General features: G+C 37.5%; 1 protein-coding gene across 1 annotated transcript in view; it reads right to left on the bottom strand.

Moving 5' to 3' along the window:
* The window catches only part of pcdh9 (protocadherin 9), a 188,501-nt gene that overhangs the window by 127,872 nt on the left and 33,896 nt on the right, over positions 1-26,733 (bottom strand). Inside the window, exon 3 of the mRNA XM_026319606.1 lies at positions 8,832-8,933. Coding sequence (XP_026175391.1) covers positions 8,832-8,933 — 102 coding nt within the window. The remainder of the gene's footprint in view (positions 1-8,831; positions 8,934-26,733) is intronic.

Raw genomic sequence — 26,733 nt, 5'->3', positions numbered from 1 at the left:
AGTGCTTGTGCTGAAAAAAAAAGTTACCAAAATAAGTGTAGATCTCAGTCAGGAATAATTGGGGCAATAAGGTCAAATGGCTTTGTTTTCTGTGTTTCTATACGCATTTGCTGATTATTTTACACACCCAATGTTTTATACCTAGAGGCAAAATGAAATAATTTACAGATACCTTTCCCTGAATGTTTTTGTGACATTTTGACAGCACATCTCATATTCACATACATGGTCTGAAATTTTGAAATGTATTCCTGAAAAAAAAAAAAAAAAAAAAAAAAACAGCTTTCCACTTTCACACTGTCTTTCACACTCTCTCCCAGGTTCATCTCCTTTTAAGCATCCTCTTAGGATAATGAGGTGTATAGCTCTAGATATGGCAGGAGTATCAATCTGAACTGCACAGACTACCTACAGGCCTTGCCCAAAGCCAACATGTTTATTAGAATGCCAAGGATAACAAATGACTTAACATGCTTTCCTCTTTAATAGCCCTGTACACCTACAAGATAACAATAACAGAGATGCCACACTGAGTGCTCCTTAATTCAATTAAAAAAGCATGGACGATGAGCATGCCGTGTAAAAAGAAGTCCTTGAGGCAGTGATAAACTTCATAGCTGAACATTACTGTGAGAGATGCCAGATGGACATTTTATGTGAATCTTGTGCTTAAAGGGGAGGACGACTGGGGACCAGTAAAGCCTAATTTCAGTAAATTCTTCGTTTTCTTCCACAACAGTATAGTAAATAATGCATTAGTACACATTTTATACTTCTGAATAAGTGTTCATGTTGTGTGGCTATGAGCCTTTTGTGCCCAGTGCTATTCTCTCATTGCCACCTAGATGAAAGGGAGTTGTATTTATTCACAGGGTTTGATTTGACATGTGTTTTTCCTGTAAATGGATGACATACTCAGACTGGTTCAAAAACCTTATCTTTAAGTTGTTTATTTAAATAGTCATAGTTGTTAAAGGAAATGATAACATTGCACATCTTGAGTCATTATTGAAGTGGCTCTGGAAAGTCTAACATATTTGAAACTGATTTATTAATATATATTATTATTATTAATTAATTAACTTTTGATAAGAGAAAGTATAAACCCTTGTGTCACAGACTGAGGTTTTGTATGGTCATTTAAACCCTGACCAAATCATCACACTACAGTACAGTTCATTTTGCTCCTGAACCTAAATAAAGTGTTTGATCCTGTTTAAACAACTGGCCAATGCTTCTGTTTCCAAGTAAATACTGTTTATTAACAGCCCTTAACAGCCCAAATATCACATGACATGGTGTTTTGCTTTTTAGGAATCACTTGATCTATAAACAAAATAGATGATTCAACTGTCTGCTGCAAACAGAATGAGGAAAGCCTTTTGGCAAAGAGCTGTGAAGTGCAGGTGATAAGGAGCAAGACATCGTGTTTTCAATATTGAGAAAGTGTTATCAATGATAACACCGGAAATAATGGAATATATATTTTGAAATGTAGACTTCAGTTGACTTGTCAGCTAGAAAAGCATATGAGTTATGTTCCATAAGATGTTTGTTAAATGTATTGATTTGGTTTGGTTCTTACATCTGTCTTTTGTTAATGTGTTCACTATGTTGAAAACTGTACTATATTGGAATTTGATACAATCTGAAAGAAATATGCATCTTACTACTTTGGAAACATCACTAAGTGACCACATGTGAGCACTAGAACTAAATAGCATTTTTTTGTTACCTTATTATGCGTTAAAATGTAGAGAAGCACGGATATGCTAAAAGACAGCTGTTGTTTCTCAAAGCTTATTTTAAGATGCATGAAATACTGATGCTTGCCAATTGCAAATGGTTACATATTTCTAAATGAATTGGCAGAGACACAGAGGGTACAAGAAGTCTGGAACTGCTATGAGGTAAAGGTCACTGATAATTAGGACACTAATTAATATGTGACCCTGCTGTCTGGCTGACCAGCTGTCTACCTACACCTGTTAATCATTTTTTAATGTATACAAAGTATTTTATTTTTCTCACTTTCTCTTCGTTAAACACAAACACATGCATATAGGAGATTCTAGCAATGGATGTTTTTCATACATTTTCTTTATACAGAGAGACTAAACAAATACAGTTTCTGGATTCCTTTCTACACATATGCACTTCTGTGTCTGCCTCACTTTCTCCATGTTGTGTTCAAAGAAGCATATCCCTATCCAAGAACCTGGCCCTCTCACTAATGTTCCTCCTTGTCAGAGACAAAGGGGTTTTAAGACTGGAGAATTTGGCAAGCTCTACTACTTGCAGGCAATATTTCAACCCATCCATCTAGCTAGGATAATAGAGTGTCCTTGCCTTTCAACGCCTGGAGGAGTGACCAGTTATCACAAGCCACCAGCACTGTTGTTAATAAAACAGGGAATGGGAGGACCAAGTTGAGGAGGAGGATAAAAAGAAAGAAGGATGGAGAGAAGGACAGGGGAGAAATGGGTGCATGTTATTTTCACAGACGCCTCAGAAAGGTGAAGTTGATCGTGATCAGCAGTCAGTTACCAAGCTGGCAGGAGTTCTCTTTTAACGTCTTAGCTTCGGTTTCTGTGAAGATAAATTTAGCCCCAGCACATCTTTTCAGACCATGTAGACGAGAGGAGAAGAGAGGAGAGGGGAGATGAGAAGAATTGGAGTGGAGAGGTGGGGCATGCAGTGTTAGGCTGATCCAGCTAATGGCCAAACTGACCTTCAGAGAAAGTCGAACAGTAAGAAGACTAAGTAGTGTGTCATACAAAGCTACTGCAGCTTAATCCAGGTCATTGCTATTACTCCTGACTTCACTACAACCTTTAGGCAGGTAGCTGGATTTCCACTTTGGGGAGAAAGGATACAATATTAATATGTTTAATGTTGTCATTGTTTAAATAGCATCCATTAAAAATACACTATTTGTTATAGTAATGCTTAGTCTGCACAGGTTCATGTTATTCACCACATATTCTGCTGTCTAATTTGACAAGTGCAATATGATTTTAAAGAAAAGGCCTGAAGACAAGGACTGAACAGGTTTTCAGTGGAGTTCACACCTAGAATTATGGGTTGAAGCAGTGGCACATACTTACCTGTCACTTGTCTTTTTTCCAATATATATAGATGACGACACACAATGCAAGAATACATGGGCTGATCACTGTGGATACTTCTCCAGTAACCTTCATAATGTATGCATCTGTCACAAGCAGGAATGTGTATGAATAGGGTGTATATACGGTTTCATTCATTGCTCAGTATGTGCTGGACAACTGTATTTATCCTTGTAATATGTTTACATTTAGGAGCATATATAATAAGTTATGTTAAGGCATGTTTACATTGCTGGAAAAAGGGAAAAACTACTAAAATGCTACTAATGTTTGAGGCACTTTTTATTTAGTAATTCCTGAATATAAACAAATTAAGGTTACACAGGGAAAGAATTATTGTCATAATTCCAGCTCTTTTAGCCAGCTTTTGCCATAACATGAAATTGCTATAGTGTTTCCCATCATGAATAGAGCATTAGTGATTGAGTACGAAGGCTGACTAAAGCATAGTAATGTATAGAGGCAATATCATTTGGAATTTTAAAATAGAGCAGAACTGGTTTCATATAAAGTAATATTGCCCTGGGCTTTTCCTCTTCTCTCTGCTTTTATCACATTTTTCCTCTCTGCAGTCCATGGAGTATTTCTCTGCTATACCTGATTGAGACATAGTCTGAGGCAAACACTTACAATGACAACTGCACCTCTCTTAGGATCATTGTTGAATCTCACCTTAAAGTTTTTACTGTCAACAAACCACATGTAGCGGCTTAACAAAAAACTGTTATGAAAATAACATTTCTACACAAAGGATACCATGCTTTAAACTGGAATGGTCTTAATCACCAGGAAGCTCAGAATCTTAAGCAAAGCTTGTTGCATACTGTGCTATAAAAAATATCAAAAGAAACATTTTTTTGAAAGAGCCAATATATTAAACAGAAATATAACAGACAATAATCTGTTTACTTGAATTTCTTTCAAAATCATTTTACTTTAAATGATAGAAAATAGTAAATTCACAAAAATATGACCTCTATCTAGTATGTACTGTACACATAGTATTACAGTATAATAAAAACAATATGTCTTTACTACTTCTGCATGGTTGCAATAGATTTACATCCAAAGTCCTGCCTACCTTTAAATATATTAAAACACTCCAACTTGTCAACTAAAACTGTGTAATACAGGAACACCATGGACAATCAGCACAGTTGTATGTATGGTGGCAAAACTGAGATGAGTGATGTAGCAAATGTGGCCTATTAGCATTTAAAAATTTGACTTAATTAAAACAACACTTGAACATGATTTAAACTTACACCATCATACTAGTATCTCAGATTGTCACAATGTACAATAGTTAATGTGCTTTATATTTACTGCTAACGCCCACATTTGGTTAACACGTTTGTAGTTCTTTATCTTTGTCAAAAATAGCAGCGGAGAAGCTATGACCTTTCAAAAACTGACAATTTACCATAAAAGAGGAAGAAACAGTTGTAGCTCATTTACTACTGTGTAGTTTACAAATTGTATCATGGGAAACATTTTAAGCATGGTGCTACTGTAGTATTGCTGGCTATTGCATTTCCAAACCCACTGAAGTCTGCTCTCTCATCTCAGCTCATACCCAAATATGATTTAGCACTCCATCACAGTCTCTTTCAATGGTCCAAATATTGTCAAGATTAATAACTGCAAGTGTCTGTAGCATTTGCTAATGCGATTTTCCAGCTTGGTCAATAAGAACATTTCAGAGAATAATACGTTAACCCTATGTGTAAACCTCATAACTGTAATTGTCACTGGCTCATTTTTAGCCTCCACAGTGGTACCTACAAGGATTGTTTTTGACAGCAAGCCTTATGTCACCTTGGTACAGTGGAAGTTTGCAAATCTGTCTTATATGAACACTGGGGGTCAGTGATTATGTGTCATTTTGTTTTCCAAGGCCGATCAAAGCATTGCTTAAATATATTCAAGCTCATACATTCTGTTTTATCTTCAACAGAGCAACAGTATATTAACTTAAAACATACTCTTTCTTAACTGTCTTAGACAGTTGTTCTCCTTTCTCAGCTACCTAACACTCACCTAACATTAACTCTAACTTGGTTTAAACGTTTCTTCAAGCTCACACTAATGCTTTGTAGTCCTGAGCCTTAGCAATTGTTATTAGACTACATTTTCACTCTAACATGGTACTGATTAAACAGAATCCTGAAACAAAGAATGTGCACAATTCAATTACTTCCAGGACGCTATAAAGCTAGAATAGGGCATGTTCAATGTGCACCTCACCCTCATGAAACTCAAAGGTAAACAGTTAAATGAATATCTCTCTTAGTTATATCATCATATTTGATATTGGAAATAATAAAAAGATGTTATGTATCACAGTTCATTTTACTGAGATGTGGAAAATCCTTGTGGGCATACAGCACAGTTTTGGATTCCCCCATGCCAATATTTTAATACATTTAGAAACTCCAGCAATCCAGACAGTTGCAATAGATCTGCATGGCAGTAAATATACTGATCCTTATGAGTCTTGGGACCACAGGGTGAAAACTCCCAATAAATCAATGAGGCATAAGTCTACAGGGTGACTTTTTCAAGTTGTTAATGTACTTATCCTGCTGCAAAACAACTACTGTGGATGATGCAATTTGTTAGTGTGTGTGGTTTGACAACTTTACATAAAAAACTCAATCCTCCATTCATATCCAAAAGCTTTTTGCTGTGGAAAAAATGGTTAATGATGAGAAGGGCTACTCAACAGTAAGCCCAAATATTCACCAATTATAGACGGGAATAATTTTAGTCAGCTGCGCCTTTTCACGTTAGCTCTTGCCATTTTCCCAACCTTTCCCTCACCATGCAACAACTCCCTGATGCACTCAGAATGACAGAGGAAAGGAAATTATCGAACACCAATACAATAAAGCTGTCTAGTAACTTAATAGGGCTGCTGAGTAGGGGCATTGTGGCCATCTTGCTTTGAGGCGATAATGAGAGTCATCATTCCCTCTTGGGTTGGAAGAAGAGGCCTCCTCTGTGGCAATAGTGTGTGAGTGTGTATGCTTTTCAGTGTGTGTGTGTGCACGCACAGATTCGTGTGTTTGTTTTAGAGCGTCTTTAGTTTGGCAAGGCCCAATACACAAACAGCCCACTTCTTTAACAAAGCCACAGTGATCTCCGATTGAATATATCTTGGGAAAGATCACTGAGAATTTCTGTTCATTAAATCAGGCCTAAGTCCAAATATTGACTTTGAAAGCTTTAGGGAAACATAAAACATAGACTGTCCCATATATCATATTAGAAATCCCTCAGCCATTTGTTTAGGGTGTATGTCTCAGGCTGATAAAAGATAGCTGTCTCAAAGCAAAGCAGAAAGTAACATTTGTTAATGAAACTTGAATTCTGATCTAATAAAACAAGCTGCAGTACAAATGACAAGCTGCTGCATTGCCACTGAACTGGTGCTCATGAGATTAATTCATAAACTTTAAACAAAGGGCTATTTCCATTGAAATGACCAGTGGAGTTTCTATTTGATGAAATCATGCAAATCCAAGAACATTGTCTGCAAGAAGTTTTGTGGACATTAAAAGATATATAAGATATATCTTCTTAGATATTCACACATTGAGTTATTGCATCCGTATTTCCTTCATAAGGTCTGCAATGTATTATATAAGAATCAGTTTTATTTATTATTGTTTGTTTTTCCATTCAGAAACTCAACAAATTCCTTATAGCAAATATTTGGTGACTGTGGAGAGAAAAAAAAAGAAGAAGAAGAAACCTCCAGCAGAACCGGGCTCAGTTTGGGCGGTCATTTGCATCAATGGGTTGGGGTGAATAGATAGAGGAGAGAGAAAAGCATAGCAACAAGAAACAACAAACACTGTGCACACTGAAAAAAGAATAAAAGAAATAGAAAGAGAGTAAAGGGGAGTTTTGGCAATTAAGTTTCTCGTGTCTAGTGTAGGTCAGACTGATGGTAGAACATTATGGAGTGATTTTGCAGTGCTTCCTTTCACTCTGTCTGATGCACCTTAAACTGTAGATTTAACATGATCTGAGGTGAGCATACGGGCACAGCAAAATAGCCAGTAATAAATCAACTCTGAGAGTGTGAATTTAACACTAAAAAGACTTTATATGTGTCTACTGTTCACATATAAACACTCTTTAGTGCTGATTTAACACGGGAGATTTTGCTGTGTGATTGTATGAATGTGCAGGAGATGGCACACTGAAGTCAAAAGGCTCTTTGTGCTCACAGCCACAAATGTATTAAACAAGAGATAAGGTATCCAAACATGTGGTCCATTCATTTTAAAGAAAACTGCCTACCCAGTAAATACATAAAAAAAAGTTTCTAATAGCTTTCTACTCCCTTATGTGCACTGAAGCCTTTGTTTCACTCTGCTTCAACTGCCCACACAAGAATGATGTAAAAACAAGCTAGTAGAATGTGAAGATATGCTCACAGCCCAAGGTAGTTTGGATCGGAGGGACATCACTTCGCTGTGTTTACACTGTAGGTTTACTGTACCTCTGTTTTATTAGGGTGCACTGCAGATGGAAAGTGTTTAATGTAGAAAAAGTGAGACTACTGTTATAAAAAGTCTTTTTCTTTTGGTATTATAAAAAGTATACAGATATTGTAATATGTTCACAGTGAAATACGAACTACACTGAGTCCTTTGTAAGTTATATTTGCATATATATGCAAGTATTTACATTTTTAAGCTAAAGCTAACTAGAGCAATTTGACATATTTGCCCTCTGTTCTATTCTATATACTACAGTCATTCAGCTGGAGTTCACACAACAGCATTTGGGAAGCAACATATCTGTCTGACAGAGAGGGGGGCTATACTGACAACAAACTTATTCAAATCAATAACTCCCTATGGATCCACTAATGCCTGAGCAAATACCTTGAACTCAGTCAGAGAAACCTCACTGTTAATGTTTTCCCTGCACACAGGGCAGAGATCATGAAGAACGGATAGACAGAAGTAAAAAGACAAACAGACAAATAGAAAAAAAAGATACGAAGAGCGGCTTCTACAGAAAAATCTCCGATCTCGACAATGTGTAATACTCAATAATGAGTAGGGAATTTACCGATCACAGATTATTCCTGCATCACAAAATAAAACAAACTGTGCCACTGTGGTTTACAATAGAGGCAGAATATGGTGAGTCTCCTAGTTTACAAGAAACCTTCCCCATGTTGATATACTGTAGTTGATAACAGAGTAAGAAAAACTGACATCATTAAGATTCCCAGTGCAAGCACAGCAACACAAGCAAACCTCCTCCAACCCCCAGATGACTATCAAGCACTGTGTTTTCTAAGCATGAAGGTAATGAGACAAACACTTATTACTCACGTAAAAATGGCATGAATATTAGCTTCACATTAGGCCCTGAATTTAATGATGTTGTAAGTACAATATGTCACAGTAACTAAGAGGCAAAAGTACTTACATATAGAGAACAAGGAAAAAATATGAAGAAAGTAGAGTCTATTTCAGTGCAGTGTCTCACATAGAGAGCATGCCTAAGCTTGGATGGAGTCATGGATGAGAAGATTGCACTGAGTATAACTGAGCTTAACATGCCATTACATGGAATGCTGACGTAAAACATAATTTAAGGTTATTAAAAGTAATGACTTGCATTAGGTGAATCTGTGGAGGCTATTCAGTGAGAAATGGGACCATCAGTACTCACTAAAGGGGTGCAAGGGGTCCAATATTCAGGGTTCAGCTCGGCTCGCGGACGAAGGTCCAGATATTCAGGGTTCAGTTCAGTTCTGGCACGTGTTAATGTTCCCTTCATGGAAGATTGAGAAGAAAGTTGTTAGAATTGCTTGTTTAGCTTGTTTGATATTCAAACAACCAGCTATGGAAAAAAAGATTCATTACTTTAAAGAGCTCACACACTCCAATATGTTTTACTCCAGTGCAAAGAAAATTTAACAACATGAAGTATTTAAAAAGATGTAACTTATCACTTTTGTTAAACCTATTTTACTCCCCTCAAGAGCTTGATTCTATACTGTCTTAACTGACTAAAGGAACGCCACTGGCAAAAACTATATTAACTGTAATGACTATTCACACTATTGCAATTAAAAATAACAATTTAACATTCTCAATGAATTTTCAACAATAATTCTTATAAAATGAAGAGCAAATAATATTCCAAATGAGGTTAGAATTCAGTTTTCCATTCCTAAGGTCCTATGGCCTAAATGGAAGGCCAGTGGAATGGGCTGAATCTGCTGGGCCCCATGAGGTCTATGATGTATACTGTAATTATCTGCTGATTCTCAAAATGGCTGTGTGTAATGAGGCTATGCTGCATGAAGCCCCAGGCATAAATCACTGTCTTTAACACGACTTCCAGATGACCAACAACAACACAGAGCAGAAGCAGAGAGAAAAGAGGGAATGGGTTATCTGGGCAGCAGCACTATAATGCATCCAACTTGTGCTTCTTTATCAGCAAAGCCCATGCTGTTAGCCAAACTTGCTTACTTAAGACAGTTTTCCGCTTCTTAAAGATAGTCAACTCACTTGCACTTATTTTCAGGTATTGGTATTTAGCTGTTTATAGCTTGGCTACCAATGTGTTAAATGCATGCAGCTTTATTTAGCTAAAATATGCTATACAGGTGGGGACTTTTTATTGATACTGTCAGTTTTCAGGCTGTCTCTCTTTCAGTATTGACTCGATGATAACAAGTACAACAATTGTCTCCTATGAAAAACTAATAATATTGAAGAAAATATTAATAAAAAATGAGACAAAAACCATCCTTGACAGGAATATTATCATGGGTGAACATTAACAAGTAGCTGAAATATAACAGTAAATCCCACCCTTAAAAGGGCTTTAGATTTAGTGTGTACACAGTCCTTAAATAATTTATGGTTACTCATAGAAACAAAATACAGTATAAAAGATACATTGATTACAATAATAATAAAAAAAAACAAAAAAAAAGTCACACCTTTTAATGTAAGAATGAATAAAAATGTTTTTAGTGCACTCAGAGAATAAATTGTCAAACAGAAAAACTAGTACCTCAGCAACTGAAAACATTTTATCTTTGACAGTAACAGAGATTTTCCTCATTAACATTACTTCCTTTCTCTCTTCATCTTCCTGCAAACCAGTTTTCTGGTGTAGTCTGTCAAAGGACAAAGAAAAGATTTCATGTAATTAGCAACATACAGTAGTTCTTAAATATGAACATGATTAACTGGTTGCCAAACAAGCACCAATGCAATATGACGCCTCTTGTCATTTAAAAACATACACAAACCCACTAAGTCTGCAGTCCTTACTTTGAAGCTACAGCAAAAATGGCAGAGCATTTAATGTGCCATTTCTTATCGTACCCTACACAGTGAAAATATCATCAGGCAACCCCCCAATGTGAAAATGAGCATATAACAGTCTGTTTTTATAAGACTATGATCTCCGTAAATTGACTGTAAAGGTGCTCAATGCCTCTCTGTGGATTTCAAACTAATAGTGAATATTTAATCTTTTCACAAACATTAGATTTTGTTACAGTATCATATTGTATGATATAAGAAAGCTGTTTGCCTTTTCAGGGTAGAATATATGGTTATGTGTCAACATATTCCTCCTTGTGAAAATGCAAATACAGACATTATCTACATACCAGAAATGTCCAAAAGTACCAGTCGGGCATGTTGCCGGCTGGCATTGTGCGCAACAGCTACATCCTCCCTCTGATCATTTGGATGATATCATGATGAAAATATAGAAGCATAGAAATACACATTTCTCTTATCCATATTAGCAGTAATATTAAAGGAGTTTATTATTGTACTTTGTAACACTGATATTGTGCAACAGATGACCCTATTCGCACATTTGATCTGTACCTGTGCTGGCAGTTAGATAGGTTAGTGGGTAAAGTTAGCTTTTAGCTAACATTGTGCACTAACCTTTTGGATCTATGTTAACACACAACCAAGGTTAAAAATATATTTTTAAGCTAAAGCCTCCTTAGCTAAGATTGGCTAAAACTCCTGAAGTGGTATGGTAGTTATAAAGTCAAATGCTTATTTATGCAATTTTTTAGGGGGCCATTTAGATTTTAATCTAAAAGCACAATGAAATCAAACTGCCATAAAAATAAGGACCGTTTAGTGTGATGTTACAATGATATTCACTAGGTATATAAGAAATTGCTTACCATTGTCAGGGAGCAGAAGAGGCCCACGTGCAATGCTGGGTCTGTCATGAAGTAATATCTGGTGTGTGTGTGTGATGGGGTAAATAGTGTTGTGCTGCTTTGAATGGATTCACTGAAATAAAGGCTAAAATGGTTAGGGCTTATCCATTTAGGTTTCCTGCTCTAACTTGGACGATAACTTTAAATAGTTCCTCAAGCCAGCGACTAGGAACGGTAAGGCAAGTTTAATTGTATAGCACAATTCATACACAGAAAAATTCAACGTGCTTTACAAAAATGAAAGATAAGTTAAAAGTGCATAGGCAAAAATTAAAATAAAACAGTGAAATAAAGATTTTAAATATTACTGAGTGCAAATAAAACACTTTCAGTTGTCATATGCAGAGCTGCGTTGAGGCTTGTCTAACTTCATCAGGAAGACTATTCCAGATTGTAGCTGCATAAAACTGAAAAGCTGTTTCTCCCTGTTTAGTCCTGACTCTGGGCATGAGCAGAAGACCTGTCCCTGATGTTCTCAGAGTTTGAGATGGTTTATATTGCACCAACATGTCAGAGATGTACTGTGGTGCTGAGCCAAGAAGAGACTTATACACATGCAGTGCTGCTTTAAAGTCTATTCTCTGAGCAATAGGAAGCCAGTGCAGAGATCTGAGAACAGGAGTAATGTGGTTGTACTTGCTGGTTTGAGTCAGGACCCGAGCAGCAGCTTTCTGAATGGGCTGCAGCCGCCTTACAGTAATCTAACCTGCTGGAGATAAATGCATGGATGAGTCTCTCCAAGTCTGGTTTAGACTTGATCCCTTTGATTCTGGCAATGTTTTTGAGGTGGTAAAATGCTGATGATTTAATTGATTAAATGTGGCTCTTAAAGTTGAAGTCTGAGTTCATGATTACCCCTAGATTCCTAACCTGATTTTTAGATTTTAGAGAAAGAGACTCAATGTGACTGCTGACACTTTCTCTCACTTTTCTCATGTTTCTGTGGCCCAAAGATAATTATTTCAATCTTGTCTGTGTTTATTTGGAGAAAGATGTTCTGCATCCACACAGTGATCTGTTGAATGCAATAACATAGTGAATCGACTGGTTCATATTTACCTGCTGTGAGTGACATCTAAATTTGAGTGTCATCTGGTGTCCTACCACCAACTATGGTAACATGTAAAGACTGAACAAAAGGGATCCCAAGATGGACCCCTGGGGGACCCTGCATGTCAAGGCCACAAAGTACTTCCTGTCTTCAAGATTTAAACCATCACTACAGGCTACTACTACTATCAATTGCAGGGCATATTGAACCAGCTGGTCTACACCACTTTCTTACTGTGGCAAGTGCAATGGCAATTGCATTATTTATTTTATATGATGGTTAATTGTAGGGGGCAGCATGGTGGCTGAGTGGTTAGCACTGTTGCCTCACAGCAAGAAGGTCGTGGGTTCGCCCTTTCTGTGTGGAGTTTGCATGTTCTCCCTGTGCTTGCGTGTGTTTACTCTCAGTTTCCTCCCACAATCCAAAAACATGTTAGGTTGATTGGTGAATCTAAATTGCCCGTAGGAGTGAGTGTGTGAGGTTGTCTGTCTTTGTGTGTCTCTATGTGGCCCTGTGATGGACTGGTGACCTGTCCAGGGTGTACCCCTGCCTTTCACCCAAGAGAGAGCTGGGATAGGCTCCAGCAGATCCATGTGACCCTTGCTTTCAGGAAAAAGTGGGTATAGAAGATGGATGGTTAATTGTAGGCTATCATGGCTGTATGATAAAACTGAAAATGCCTGACGAATTTATTGTTAGTGGGAAAAAAATGACTGTGTTGGAGTTGAAATCAACATTGTATTTCAATAATTTGCTACTTCCATTTTAAAAGGAAACTTTTCTCAGAAGTGTTCCTCCCAATGTCTTCCAATAATTGGAGAAAGACAAGGGAAAAAGGTGAAAAGTGGCAGAGAAATACTCAGAACCTTTATCTCATTATCTTCTTAAAATATTCCACTTGTCTGTCACTCTAATTAATGGCAGTCCTTCTCCATAAACCGCCCAGAATGTGAGATTATTTATTAGTATCTAGCCATTTATCATCAGCATGGTAAGTGACAGAGAGAGGGAAGTGAGAGTTGGCGACATTATAATTGATCATTTTTCACTCCACAATGTCAGAGTGGTTGTGTTAAATCCTTGGTTGCATTGTGTGACACTGTCAGTGCTGACAACAAAAATAAGGCGCATGAATAAAACAAGTTATTGAGATTGATTGAGTGCTGGCGGTGACATGGGATTCCAATACACTTTCCATTACCTGAAATGGCAAAAGAAGAATGTTTTGGATCAAAATGTCGCAGCAAGACAGATCATTATGGGGGTACAAAGAAAGGAGTCTCTTACTTTATCTCCTTTATCTAGCACTTGTGGTGCAGTTTCACATTGAGCACATCTTTCTACTTCATTTACCTAAAAATTACCATTCAAGGTGCATTAACTAAAGGACTCATATTTGTTTCAGATGTGGCTTTCATTCAACTGGATGCGTTAGTATCTTTAGTGAATAGGTTTGTCTTATGGTAAGATTAGCGACAGTGGCTCAGTCATGATTTTGCCTTTGTCAATAAATAAATAAGTGGAGCAATTCAAGTGGGAGCATTAGTCGTGGCCTAATGAATAGAGAGTCAGACTTGTAACCTGCAGGTTCGAGTCTCAGGTCTGGCAAGAATTGTCGGTGGGACCGAGTGAATAGCCAGCACTCTGTCCACCTTCAATACCATGACTGAGGTGAGACCCTGGAGCAAGGCACCGGACCTCCAACTGCGCCCCGGGCGCTGCAGCACTGGCTGTCCACTGCTCCTGGTGTGTGTTCATTGCTGTGTGTGTGCACTTTGGAATTGGGTTAAAATGCAGAGCACAAATTCTGAGTATGGGTCATATTGGTCATATAAGTCACTTTCTTTCATAAAGTTTGTGCAACATTAGTACTTTGTGTCAAATTAGCGGTAACCAGAATGTTCTATTTCAGCTCAGTTTGGGCATCTTGACCAAATGGCAGTTCAGTTCAAAGGGCATTTTGCCTGACATTTTACTCTAGTTGGGCAGCATGGTGGATTGGTGGTTAACACTGTTGTCTCACAGCAAGAAGGTTCCTGGTTTGTAACCCAACAGGGTCCTTTTCTGTGTGGAGTTTGCATGTTCTCCCCGTGCTTGAAAAAATGAAAAATTGTCAGCCTTGTCACTATAAAGCTGCTGTAGAGCCAGTGTGTGTTAGTCTGCTAACGCAAGTTTGGACTGGAGACAGCCTTTTATAACATTTGTCCCAACCAGGTATCTGTACCTCAGATCTGTTCCATGGAAATAGGACATGATGGGAAGGGTAAGGAGTGGTTTATAGCTGCTTAAATGGTGTGGGCTGGTTTTGACTTTTACTGTAATCTCTGGTAGCTGAAATTTGCTAATGCACCTTTGATACTGACATTTGAACTACTTTATTTGTACTGTCAGGTAACTGGATGTATGAAAACAAATTCAGTGTAATACACTGGTGAAGTAGTAATGACTGGAGGAGGTGACTTGGTCTTTTGAGGTAGTGATAGTTTGGTTTCCAGTATACGTGAGCCAGCTGAGAGACTGAAGAAGCTAAGGGTGGCATTAATGATGAAGAGTCCCACATTGAAAGCACTCTAGCAATTTACAGTGCTGTTGAGAATACACTTACACTACAAATGAAGACAAAAATGAGATAGAAATTAAACCAGCAATGCATGATAATGCAGTCTCAAGAGCCTGTGGCCAACAACATTCCCTAACTTTGTGGCTAGAGGCATGTTGCAGAACTATGTTGCAACAGGGGTTGCATTTACATTACATTTTTACAGTTGGTGTGGGTGGGACTGGCGTCCACCATGAGCAGTTGCATCACAAAAGTCTGGACAAAAAAGTCCCTCCCAAGAAGAAACTGATCTCTCTGTGTGGGAGATGTATTATGATGGCAAATGAATATGTGATACCTTATATTTGTGTGGGAGGATATAGCACATTTGCTTAAGGTGCTGTTTATGTCCCAAAGAAAACATTAGTCAATTCAAGAATAGGTTAAATGATGTTAGAAAAAGTCCCATTTAGAACCAGTTTTGGTCAGCAGGGATAATTTGCCAACAGGAAAGGGCATCCACCAGCTGGCATTTCCCGACATCCTCAGAGGGTGCTGACAAATCCAGAGTTCTCATTTCACACATCCTGGCACAGCCTCTTCTGGATGGAAATTATTCATTCCACAAATATAATATAAGCCTAGAGACAGTTAAAATATTGTATGTTACTTTTCTTGCTTGATGGATTTAATAATATCCAGGCTAGACACAAGTGTAAGATTTCCATTCATTACACAGCTGGCACACATAAGCATAAATTGTATATACACAATTAAAAAATTTCAGTTTATCAGAACTTCATGTGGAGAAACGTGGGGCCTCAGATGCACACAGATACAACCCCAGATCCTGTTTACAGTAATCAATGAGCAACCATCCTATATGTTATGCACCTACCATTGAAATGTAACACTCATAGTAAGTCACCAAAATACAAAACTGGCACACTACCAAGAACACTAGAATATGCTATGTGCTATCATGAACTTAGAATTGCAGGTGCTCTGGCCATAAACTGCCTCACTCTGCTACCTTTGTATTTCATTGTATTGTAAGACTGGACATGCTGCTAGTTGTTGCTTGGGTGGGGAATACAGTAGCAATTTTGATGACATCCACTAACTCTTTCCTGTGGATGTTGAATGTATTGTCTGTTTCTTTAAATTAAAGCATCTGTCCAGTGAATGTGGGAAATGCATAGATATAGGTATCTGTGCAGTCTCAGTGTTCAGTCAAAAAGTTCAGCTTTATCATAAACAACTAGGTTTCCTTTCGATCACATTGGTGACCCTGAATAAAATGAACTATTATTACCAACATGTAAAGGTAAGAATAACATTGTTAAAACTCTCTATGGACCTGAAAAGATACTCTGTTGAATTTGCCTGTACCTATACTGTGAGCTGAGTTTCATTAGGGGAATAAAACACTTTAATTAGCTTTAACATTAGTCGAGCCTTGCCAAGCCTTCCCAGTGACAGCACAACTTTAGTTGTGTTTAATTACCTTAGAGATACCATTATATGTACTCTTCTTTGACTTCACAAGACACCATACGTTTCTCAACAAGTGCTGTGTGTGCCCTGCCTAGAGAAGAACATGAAGTTTATCTTGTGACTAGTGGTAAAACTCACAAGGGAAAAACAATACTTTGCATGCTATGTGGATGACTCATTTGCTGGTACTTTATCATTTTTTTTACTTTACCATTTATTTGTTAACTAATTATATCTATCATCAATTGCATAGATAAACAGGCAGATCTCATGTTAGATTTTACTTTTACAAAACATTTTTCTATGAGCTATGACTAACTATGAGCATATTCCACTAATAGTAATGTTAATAGTTAACACATGCTGCATAGTAAAATCAATCACAGCATCATCTGACTTGTCTCTGGAAATTGCCTAGTGTGGGTTAATATATTATGGCCATAATCACCCTGAGCTGGCATGCCTGTCTCCTTCTTAGCAGCCTGCTGACTTACAGTTAAAGCTGTGGTAATGCAAATGAGCCCATAAAGTGGCCCAGTGTGAGGAATCTCCCTCTGGACATCAGATGGAGATCAGCTGAGCACCGTTGTTTCTTATTTCTCAGTCCAATCCATGCTTCATATCAGAAGATTCATTTTGTTTGTTGGTTTGTTTGTCTTACATTTTGGCCTACTTGTTTTGACTGGACTCCATCACTGAGCAATAAAATAAATAAATACAAAAATCTACAACAGTGGTGGGGCACAGGATTGAGCAGTTTGGATGCAAGGAAAGGCAAAGTGCACAATGCAAAGGAAAATGGAATAGAGGGAAAAACCTGGTGATGATTAGAAAATGAGAGCACACATCAGGGTGCTACTAACTTATTTATATTAAGCTGTTGAGATGGCTGGGGAAGAAAATCTTTGATTATTATTTTTTGATTTGCAAAGCTATGCTGTGATTGGCCCTTCCTTTGGTGGCAGCATTAAACTTTATGTTTATGGGTCCCAGTGTTAAGCCCATTTCCACGCTCCCCATTCCACACACTAAGTATTGACATTCCATTTAAGTTGACGACAGTGAGGAGGGTATTTTATGACAGAAATGTAATGGAAATGCATGCAGCGGGTATTGCAGTAAAAAATATCACCCAATTACAAGGACATCTTTGCATAGTTGCAGACGGAAGAGGATATGCATGATGCACCTCTGCTTTGTTCAGAAAGAACAAAGGGAAAGGGATTCATCTCAGCCCTCCACCCCCTCCACTCCCTCTGCTGCATTAAAACACATACCAAAGTGAAAGTCTACCGTGTGCATGCGTGTGTGCCAGCAGAAATTAATATAGAGATTATATTTGATATGATAATTAATTACACAAGTTTAAAAGTGCCCCTGCCACACATAAATTAATACAGACACAATATCTAAAGTGTGTTTAGAGAGAGGAAAAATAAATGTACAGTATATACTGCGGATTGTTAACATAGTTATTCAATGAAGGTGCTTTGCAAGCAAATGGAAAACAAATTAGGTTAAGTTCTTGTGACAAGATAAATAAAACCTTAATCAATTAAGTGGTTGATAAAGACGGCAGGCCAGATCTCAGTGGTGGCAGTCTTGCTGTTACAGTTTTATTCTTGAGCCACAGTGAGACATTGATTCTCCCTGGCACCCTGTCCTTGTCATTATAGTCGATGCGGAGGCCAGCCCAAACCATTCTCAACAACCTATAATGGCTTCAAGGAATTCAGCTGGACTTGTGGCAGAATTCTGATAAGCAGATTTTATTAATTTGGAGTTGCAAGGACGAGAAGGCAGAATACTGCAGGTCATCCAGAGAACACAGTGAATACATTAACAAAACAATTCTCTGCCATTACCGAGGAGATGGAATTACTTCTGTGCTAAGATGGCGAAATGAGATCGAGGCAATAGAGAGGTCAACTTTTGTGATGAAACAGGTTGCAATAGTAGTAATTATAACCTGACTGAACAAACATTGCATTTGTTTTAAAAGCAGTTTCCAGCCTATTAGCTACCTAAACTAATATATGATGTTCAGGTTCAGTGAGAAAAGATTTATTTTTACCCCTATACCTTCATCTATTCTGCTAAAGCACCTTTTCTTTCTCAAGCTTAGGACAAGTGTAGGGATCTGCCTGTGCTTCTTGCCCCAGAATAGTGTTACTGTTCTCCCGAAGGAGCCATGTACAAAAGGAAAAGAAAGTTGTTGCTGAACAGCACTTTTCCTTGAGATTAGATGGATTTTGAGTGGTCATTTAGTTGAATACTTTCCAGACCTTTAGTTCTTTACAAACAGTAGTTTTTTCCTCACTCCTGTTGAGGAATAGCATCTTTTTGGATGGGTCCGTGAGTAGTTCAAACTGTCCTTTGGCTTTCCAAAACTCTGATGTATGTTTTTTTTTTATTACCCCTCTTTCTGCTTTTGACTTAACAGCATGTATTTTGCACTATTTTTGACAACCTGTGTGTTAAAGCAATTATGAAATCCATTATTTCCATTATTTCTTTATGAACAGTGTCTTTTTGGAAACAAGATTCATATCAGCTGTAAGATATTTATTTATAATAAAATATTACATAACAAAGATTATTTCATTGATCCACGTGGAGAAGGATTGATAGAAACCACTGTCAAGAAGAAAGTGACAGCTGTTTTATACAGCTCCATGACCGTCCTTACACAACACAGACTTTTTTTTTTGTTCTGTCTCCTGTAAGTGCTGTATCTGCCTCTGTCTTTGTTTCCCCTTCTCCTCAAAAGTTCTTTGTTCATTCGGGAACTGCTGCTCTGCTTCAGAAGAGCTCAGTGAATTGGAGAAGCTGTTGCAGTAAAAGTGCTGTATTTAAGTCAACTGAACATTTTCCCTTGAGCCTGAGCAACGCTTTCACCCACATAAGTCCAATTTACTAGGCATATGCCCACCTTCAGACCCATACTACCCCACCCTATTAAATCTAACACTGGACAATATAGGGTAGAATAGTTGGAGGAATTTAAAGTAGCTTAAATCCATGGTATCCAATTTGTGTGTGTGGGTTACAAAAGAATAGGCTGTTGCCTGCCATAAAGTATAAGCTGTATGAAATGAGGGACATTATTCTCTAACATTCTGCACTGAGTGTATTACATTACTTCCGTCCTAATGGGGATTTTTCCATTCTTGAAAAATACTGAGGTGAAGATTGAATCCAGCCTTCAGGTAGGATGCAGCATACATGTAAACTGGATGGTAACTCATTTTTTCTGTGTGAAAATGGAGATTTTTAGCAAAACTACCAAGTGGCTCTAAGGACCATTGAACATTGTTGGTTTAACTTTAATTCAATATGAAGAAAGGGGAATCACAGCCTTTATGGCCAATTAAAAGGCTTTTACACCCTTGACTTAATGCTGAACACATAGGCCAACTAAATTGATAAAACACTGCTAATTGCATGCAACATTTCAAAAGCATCTTTATCTAATATTGCTTTCACTATAATGACTGGTTTAGGAGGCTATTATAACTGCACACATAGCGCTAACCAAAAGACTAGAATCTCTTAACTTGCCAAAATGTTACACACATGTTCAGATTGTTCTGTCACCTTAACAGCTGCGACATGAAAGAAATGGCAGAAATCTATGTACTTTCCATGCTTCTGAGTTTCCCTGTGCCAGTGTTTCATGCATAATACTGGTTAAAATGTTCCACGTGTCCTAAAGCCATAACAATCAAAAGTAGCAATTCAATTATCACTCAAATCTATTGTTTTGACCTATTTTTTTCCTGAATGCAGACCAAGCACCAGTTTAAAGTGAAAATTTATTTGGGTAAGTTTATAGTGTAGTGTTATTTGCATGTTCAAAAAAGTAAAATCAACCCTCTGACAACCACCTGAATTTTATGCTAAAACTTATCACTCCTCTGTTATTCTCTGTCTTGAAAAAGCAGTCTACCAAATCCTGAAATGGTAATAATATCACAGTGAAATTTGCTATTGGAAGCAAATGTTTTGTTCTGTGGTTTTTCTTATCAGTCACTAGTAGTCACAGTTGGGTGCCAAATGTAAGGCGGGTACCCACATGGCTCAGACAAAAGCCTAACCATCAGACACTGATAGGCAATTAAAATTTCATCAGTTGGTTGAAAAGATTTACAGATGTGTGTCTGTCAGCAAGCTGAATGCTGTTTGAGAATGTTTATGTTTAAATGTTTGAGAGCTTAACAGCTGACAGTGGTAAAAAAAAATACCAATATCTGTCAGCACTTTTTTAGGAATTGTGGGAAAAGAGATGTAGGCCATGCTTTTTTATTGGTGCAGCAACACAGCAACCTGTCATAGCGGTTGCATGTGAGGTTTTTCTCAGTTCTGATATAAACAGTCATTCTTTTACTTTTACAGAATATAAATGTTTCTAATTTTTCAAAGCATGTGTATAAGTTGAAGTTTTTATAGTGAGGAACAGAGTGAAGAAGATATCAACAGTACATAACCTGAAATTAATAAATTAGGTATATTAAATGAACAGGAGCTGTCAGTGGCCACAGCAAGCCAGCAGTTACAAATATAGAGAAGTTTCAAATTGCATAGAATAACTGTCAGCTGGTTTTTGTGTCAGCAAGCTGTCAGAACACTTTTCCATGATTAGTGTACTTATAACAAAAATGCATGCATCTATGCATTTCTTTTCTTGCCTAGGGCCAGGTAAAGTGTTCATCTCTAGAGAAGATTGACTGTAGAGTTTTCTTCTACTCCCACCTGAGTGGGGAGTGGAGTGCCCTGCACCACTTTGGTAAAATGAATTAGTGAAGTAGTGTGGGATATACATATAGCCCAGTCAGAATCAGAGGATATAATGGAATGTATTAAAAAATCTACTTCAATATAATTATATTATTAATTGTGCAATTGTGTGTAAGTTGTAGTTATAGCAAATACAAACTGATTTCACTCTTCAGTCTTTTTCTCCCAAGTAGTTTATTCCTGTGGTCACTTCTCCATAGTTGCTCTTCACCGCTGCCTTTGTAATAAATCAGTTTAAAAAAACATTGCCTCAGAAGGCTTCAGAAATATTGGAGACCAATGCCTGACCCCAATACAAAGCAGTATAAGAGAGACAGTGTGGGTGGTCAGTTGGTCTGGTGTGACACCAGTACTCCAGAAACCTTTGTTCATGTTTGAACCACAATATTTTTGGACCAGTCCAAGGTGTGAAAATGAAAATAGTAGGAGTGGACTCACAAAAGGTACGGATAATTTACAGAATATAAGCAGAACAAAACAGGTATCAGTCAGTGCCTCTCTGGGCAGGATTCAGGTTTATGTGTTATTTTGAAAGTGCACAATAAATCTTTGCATCAGACCATGCTGAGACTCAGAGCCCTAATTTCAAGATTAGAAGAACAGACAGTGCTCATGTTGAGTTCAGTGGCAGCTCTCTGCCCTAGTTTGAGAATTCTCTATGACAGTAGGTTATAGTCTTACTTGTATGGTTGTTGGGCATCATAATATGCATTTTCTGTATTTTTTGTATTAATCTGTCAGTAAGCCAACTGCCATATTGTCTTCTGTGCCTGCCAGTGAGAAGCAAGATTGGATGCCTTGAGAAAGTTTGGCAAAAAAACAATAATCCAGATTTGGAACACTACTATCATTTTGGGTTTGTATCTGCACTACAGTTTCTGTGTTGGTATTAAGGTAGAGTTAAACAGGTGATGTATTGTTTTTCCAAGTTGCAATTCTGAATTGGAGACTAAAATGATTTATATTGTCTTCCCATTCTGTTTTAGATACAGAACCTTTTTAAACAAAACATAGATGGGCTGTGTGCTTGCTGTGCATCCAAATAAGACACTCAGGGGTTCATTATCCTTGTTGATGTATCTGTCTCTCTAAAGACTGCACCTGTATCTGAACATAAGTTGTTGTAGTTACAATGAATCATTGGGGAAGAACAGGTTCTCTTTTTGTTTTCTATAGTAACCACCATCGCAAATTGGTAGGTAAATAGCTATGGACTTTGTTCTTAATCATTGTTGCACTTTTAATTTAGATTATGCATTGTGAAAGACCCTTAAACTCAGCTTTAAATATGACACACAATGCAATGACTATTACACTGAAGCTTCTGTAAACAAACTTTTGCATAAGGTTTGGTTAGTTTTTTCATGAGATAGATTTGATTTTCATTATGTCTCTTCTGCTAAGCACACATTTAATCTATGTTGCATTTATCAACAGATGTATTGCCTTAATGTTTCTGTCACTGAATATGATGTAAGTCAAATATAGTAATTTCTTTGAATAGAAAATACTTGCACAGGAACCAGGTGATAGCTCCATGTAGCTAAACAGTGAACACATTTGCATGCAAACAGTACTTAATAACCATACTGAAGTAATGTAATTTCACCTAGTAACCCAGCTTGCATGCATTATTTGATAACCGTGTTACTTTAATTAGTGGGTTGAGATTCAATTTGATCCAATCTGCATCATCTTACTGTCAGAGGAAAAAAAAAACAGTGAACATCTTTAATGCAAACAGTACAGTACATAAAACCACAGTGGTGCAAACACTAGAAATATGGGCTGGACAACTGCATTGCATTCCATTAATCACAAGGTTTGTTTCATAAGAACATCAAATTATTTTGTGCATGCAAATATAACATGGGAGTTTAGGTTCATCTAACAAAAATGTATTGTTGTTAGTGTGTTTACAGGGCAACACTATCTGTTGATTCAAACTTAAAATAATTGTTATACTGTAGTTCATTCATTACAATAATAACATTGCAGCCTCACAATCGTAACACTCACTGTCCCATATACTTTATGTAATTAATTCTGTCTCCACCATTTCTCCTTTTGATGCAGAATATAGTACAGTAGTATAAAACTGTCTTCATAACAGAAATTAAAATGAAATGCTTGTTATTTTTATATCACAGATACATATCTTCTTTCACGGGTTTGAAGGTCAAAAATACATCATTCACTGTAATTAAAACACCTTTTTATATCAAAGGAGCATCTGCCAACTTCATCCATTGGTTGCACTTAATTTCCTCTTCAGGAATATGTAAATCTAAAGCGAACCTGAAAGAATCAACCTAAATGCAAGGGCCAAAACCAGCCAGCTATACATCAAAAACCAAAAAGAAACAGTAGAGCATATTCAAATGAGTCAAGGGTGGGGCCACAAAAAGTAATCCACAATTAATAACACAAAGACATCAGATGATATCTACTCTGGTCAATCTCTAATGTCAGGGAATGACATGAAGTCAAGTGTGTTAGCAAATCTAATGGTTCACGTAGATTATCTGCAGGCTGATGTAGTTCACAGACAAGCTTAAGTCAGCTAACTGGTTCCTGTCAGTATCATTGAGGTTTACGGCTAGGGCAGAAGTGCAGGATTTTGAGGATCTAGGGTTATAGTGAGAGACATGGAACTGAGAAAAAAGATTTAGTAGGTCAGCAGTGCTGCAAATGATCACATTGAGTAGACTATCGTCACAGGTCAAAGGCCCAGTTCTTAATGTAAAGAAATTATTATGATTTTGGACTATAGTTCAAACAGCTTTCTAACACTTGATCTTTCAGCACTACAAAGGGAACACCCAGAATTGCTAGTCAGGGAAAATACTGTTGGATGTTTAACAGAGGTTCACTTGATATTGCAGTATTGATTCTGCTCCATGCTTTAGACAAATTTCTTATGCCCTAAAGGTAACAAGAGAAAATTTAAAAAAAGAAAAAAAAAGAAAAATCACAGATCCAAGTTTTGAGGCCTTTGGGAAGAAATTAAGTTGAGTTAGACCTTAAAGGAGGCTGTTAGATGGAATTTTGGATGTGATTTTGCCATCGACCTTTCACTTGTTCTACCATTTGCTATCACAGTAAATTTTAAAAGCTGCAGATCTCTGGCATACTCGCTCATCTATGCCATGAAAAAGTTTTATTTGTGCAATTTGACATATTTTCCATAAAGTCTTACCCTGGAACACGGAGATCTGAAATCCAGCATTGAAAGTTGTATATTACATGTCAGCAATGTGAAGAGAAAAATGATATGGACTTAAAATGACTTCCCCCATCCTAAACTGTGATATACCAGTTAATCAAAATATAAACAAGACCTGAACCTGAACTGCAGCCTGATCTTACCAAGAACTTTGGAAGTACCACACATTATGTGCACCAAACGCCAATTTCATGTGCAGTGGATATGCGTATAGGTAGTGAGATTTAATTTGCCATGACACCACCCTGGTCCCTTAGCATAATCATAACCATCTCCAATAGTAGAGGATAACTGGAAGAAGTTACGTATGTATTGCATGCGAAATCAGTGTTTGGCATATATATTGCACGATATGTCCACAGAGTGTTATTTGTATATGTTGGGGTAAGGTCAGGTTGTGAATTGACACACCAGTAGACGATTCCAAGCTTGAACTCTCACAACATACAGGAACACACACATTTGGTAAAGTGGTTTACACTTATTGCATTTGTTAATCCTACAAACAACTCTGTATCTACTACCTTATCTAGCTTTGAAACCAACCCAGTCTATTAAACTAGTTTTAGTGGACATGGGCATACAAGGCTCACCACTGTCACACCAGGCTTCATATTCACAGACACATTTACAGTATTTATGTGAAGTGTACCTGATGTTATACTGCAAGATCCAGTGTATTAGGAGAAAATAAGTATGTTGCCTGTGACAATACTGATATTTTCAGTATCAGCATGTTCGTCCTTTGCCATATACGTAAATTCATACATAGAGATTTTGTTAATAGAAAATGTCATGTGTTCACAGGTTTCCTATAAAATCTAGCTGTTGCAAATGAGTTGTATATAAACATAACTTCTAGGAGACATGGGCACTGAATCAGAAAATGTCTGACTACAAATGAACTTAGCCTTAACATTTAAAACATCCACTGTGACTTTCACTCCAGAGACGATAAAGTTTGTCTCTTGAGGCAGTTTGTTATTGTGGTAGCAGTGTGCTCAGAAAGTGTCCAAAGATTCATAAATGAGCTTATACTGAAATTCCCAGTAGCTGCTAAATTCAGGGCATTGTCTCCCTCTTGGCCAAAATGTTGAAGTCATTTCACTACAATTCCCATATGGCTACTGAACCTATATCATTTACACTCTACCTCTTTGTTTGTAACATAGGCTTTCTGTTAGATGTTTCAAGCCCAGGATAACCCTTTTGACATCACTATGACATTATCAGACTTCATACCACTCAGGACATTATACAACTGTGAAGCACTCAGAACATGTCTCTCCTTGAGACTTAAAACCCTCCAATGATTTTGGTCACACCCAATCCAGAATTCTGACTAAGTTGTAGTTACACTGGTTCCTAAATTTCTTGCAGGAGTGGATTTGCCCACTGGCCTCTAATTTAGTCTTTTCCCTTATATCACACTGAAGAATACACAGCAAATACAAGGCATTTCCAAGGGGATACCAATTTAGTCGTGCCACAAACAGAAAAACAGCTCAACATACATTTAAAATTTCAACCATTTGTTATGTTTAACCCTGTTTGTATCACATCTCTACACTTCAGTTACCATTTAAAAATATCTCTAGTTATGCATTAGCTCTCTGTGAACTTAGTGTTCACATTTATGGAGCCTTTTATAGTGTAGTGTAGAAAATTAGATTTATAATATTTACTTTTCCTTTTTCTTTCTGGCGAGTATTACAGTAGTTTCTCAGACAGTTATTGTTTTCAGGTTTTATCACTCTGCTTGAATGTGTGCAAGCCTTCTTGAGTCATCCTTCATCGGGTTCTTTTTTTATGCATACATTTACATTCACACACACACACACACACGCATACAGTACATGTTGTACTTCCAGTCCCTATAATAATGTGTAGATCTGCTGTAGTGATCACTTGTCTCCCTCCTCAGAGATACGTAATGCCTAAATCTCTTTCTAACTGGCAGGGAATCACATAATTGGCCGTGGTCCATTTGCTCACCCGTGTGTGTGTTCTCTCACTAACAGCAGATTTTAATGAATCGGTTTTACAGTGATTAGAGCTTCTGGCTATAGGGAGGTCAGGGAGAGAGTGAGACACTCTGACCACTGAAAGATGGCCAAGCATGGATGTCTGTAGTCTGTGTGGTGCTGAGCACAGTGTGATGGGTTTAATCAAAACGCTGCAGTTTTCTCTCTCCCCTGATAACTCTTTGTCTGCTGTGTCACTGCACCTCGCTCTCTCATTCTAAGA

The sequence above is a fragment of the Mastacembelus armatus genome, chromosome 3, assembly GCF_900324485.2.
Source record: "Mastacembelus armatus chromosome 3, fMasArm1.2, whole genome shotgun sequence".
NCBI classification, from domain to species: Eukaryota; Metazoa; Chordata; class Actinopteri; order Synbranchiformes; family Mastacembelidae; genus Mastacembelus; species Mastacembelus armatus.
The sequence above is the reverse complement of the archived record's forward strand: the minus strand, read 5'-3'. Positions and strand labels throughout refer to the sequence as shown.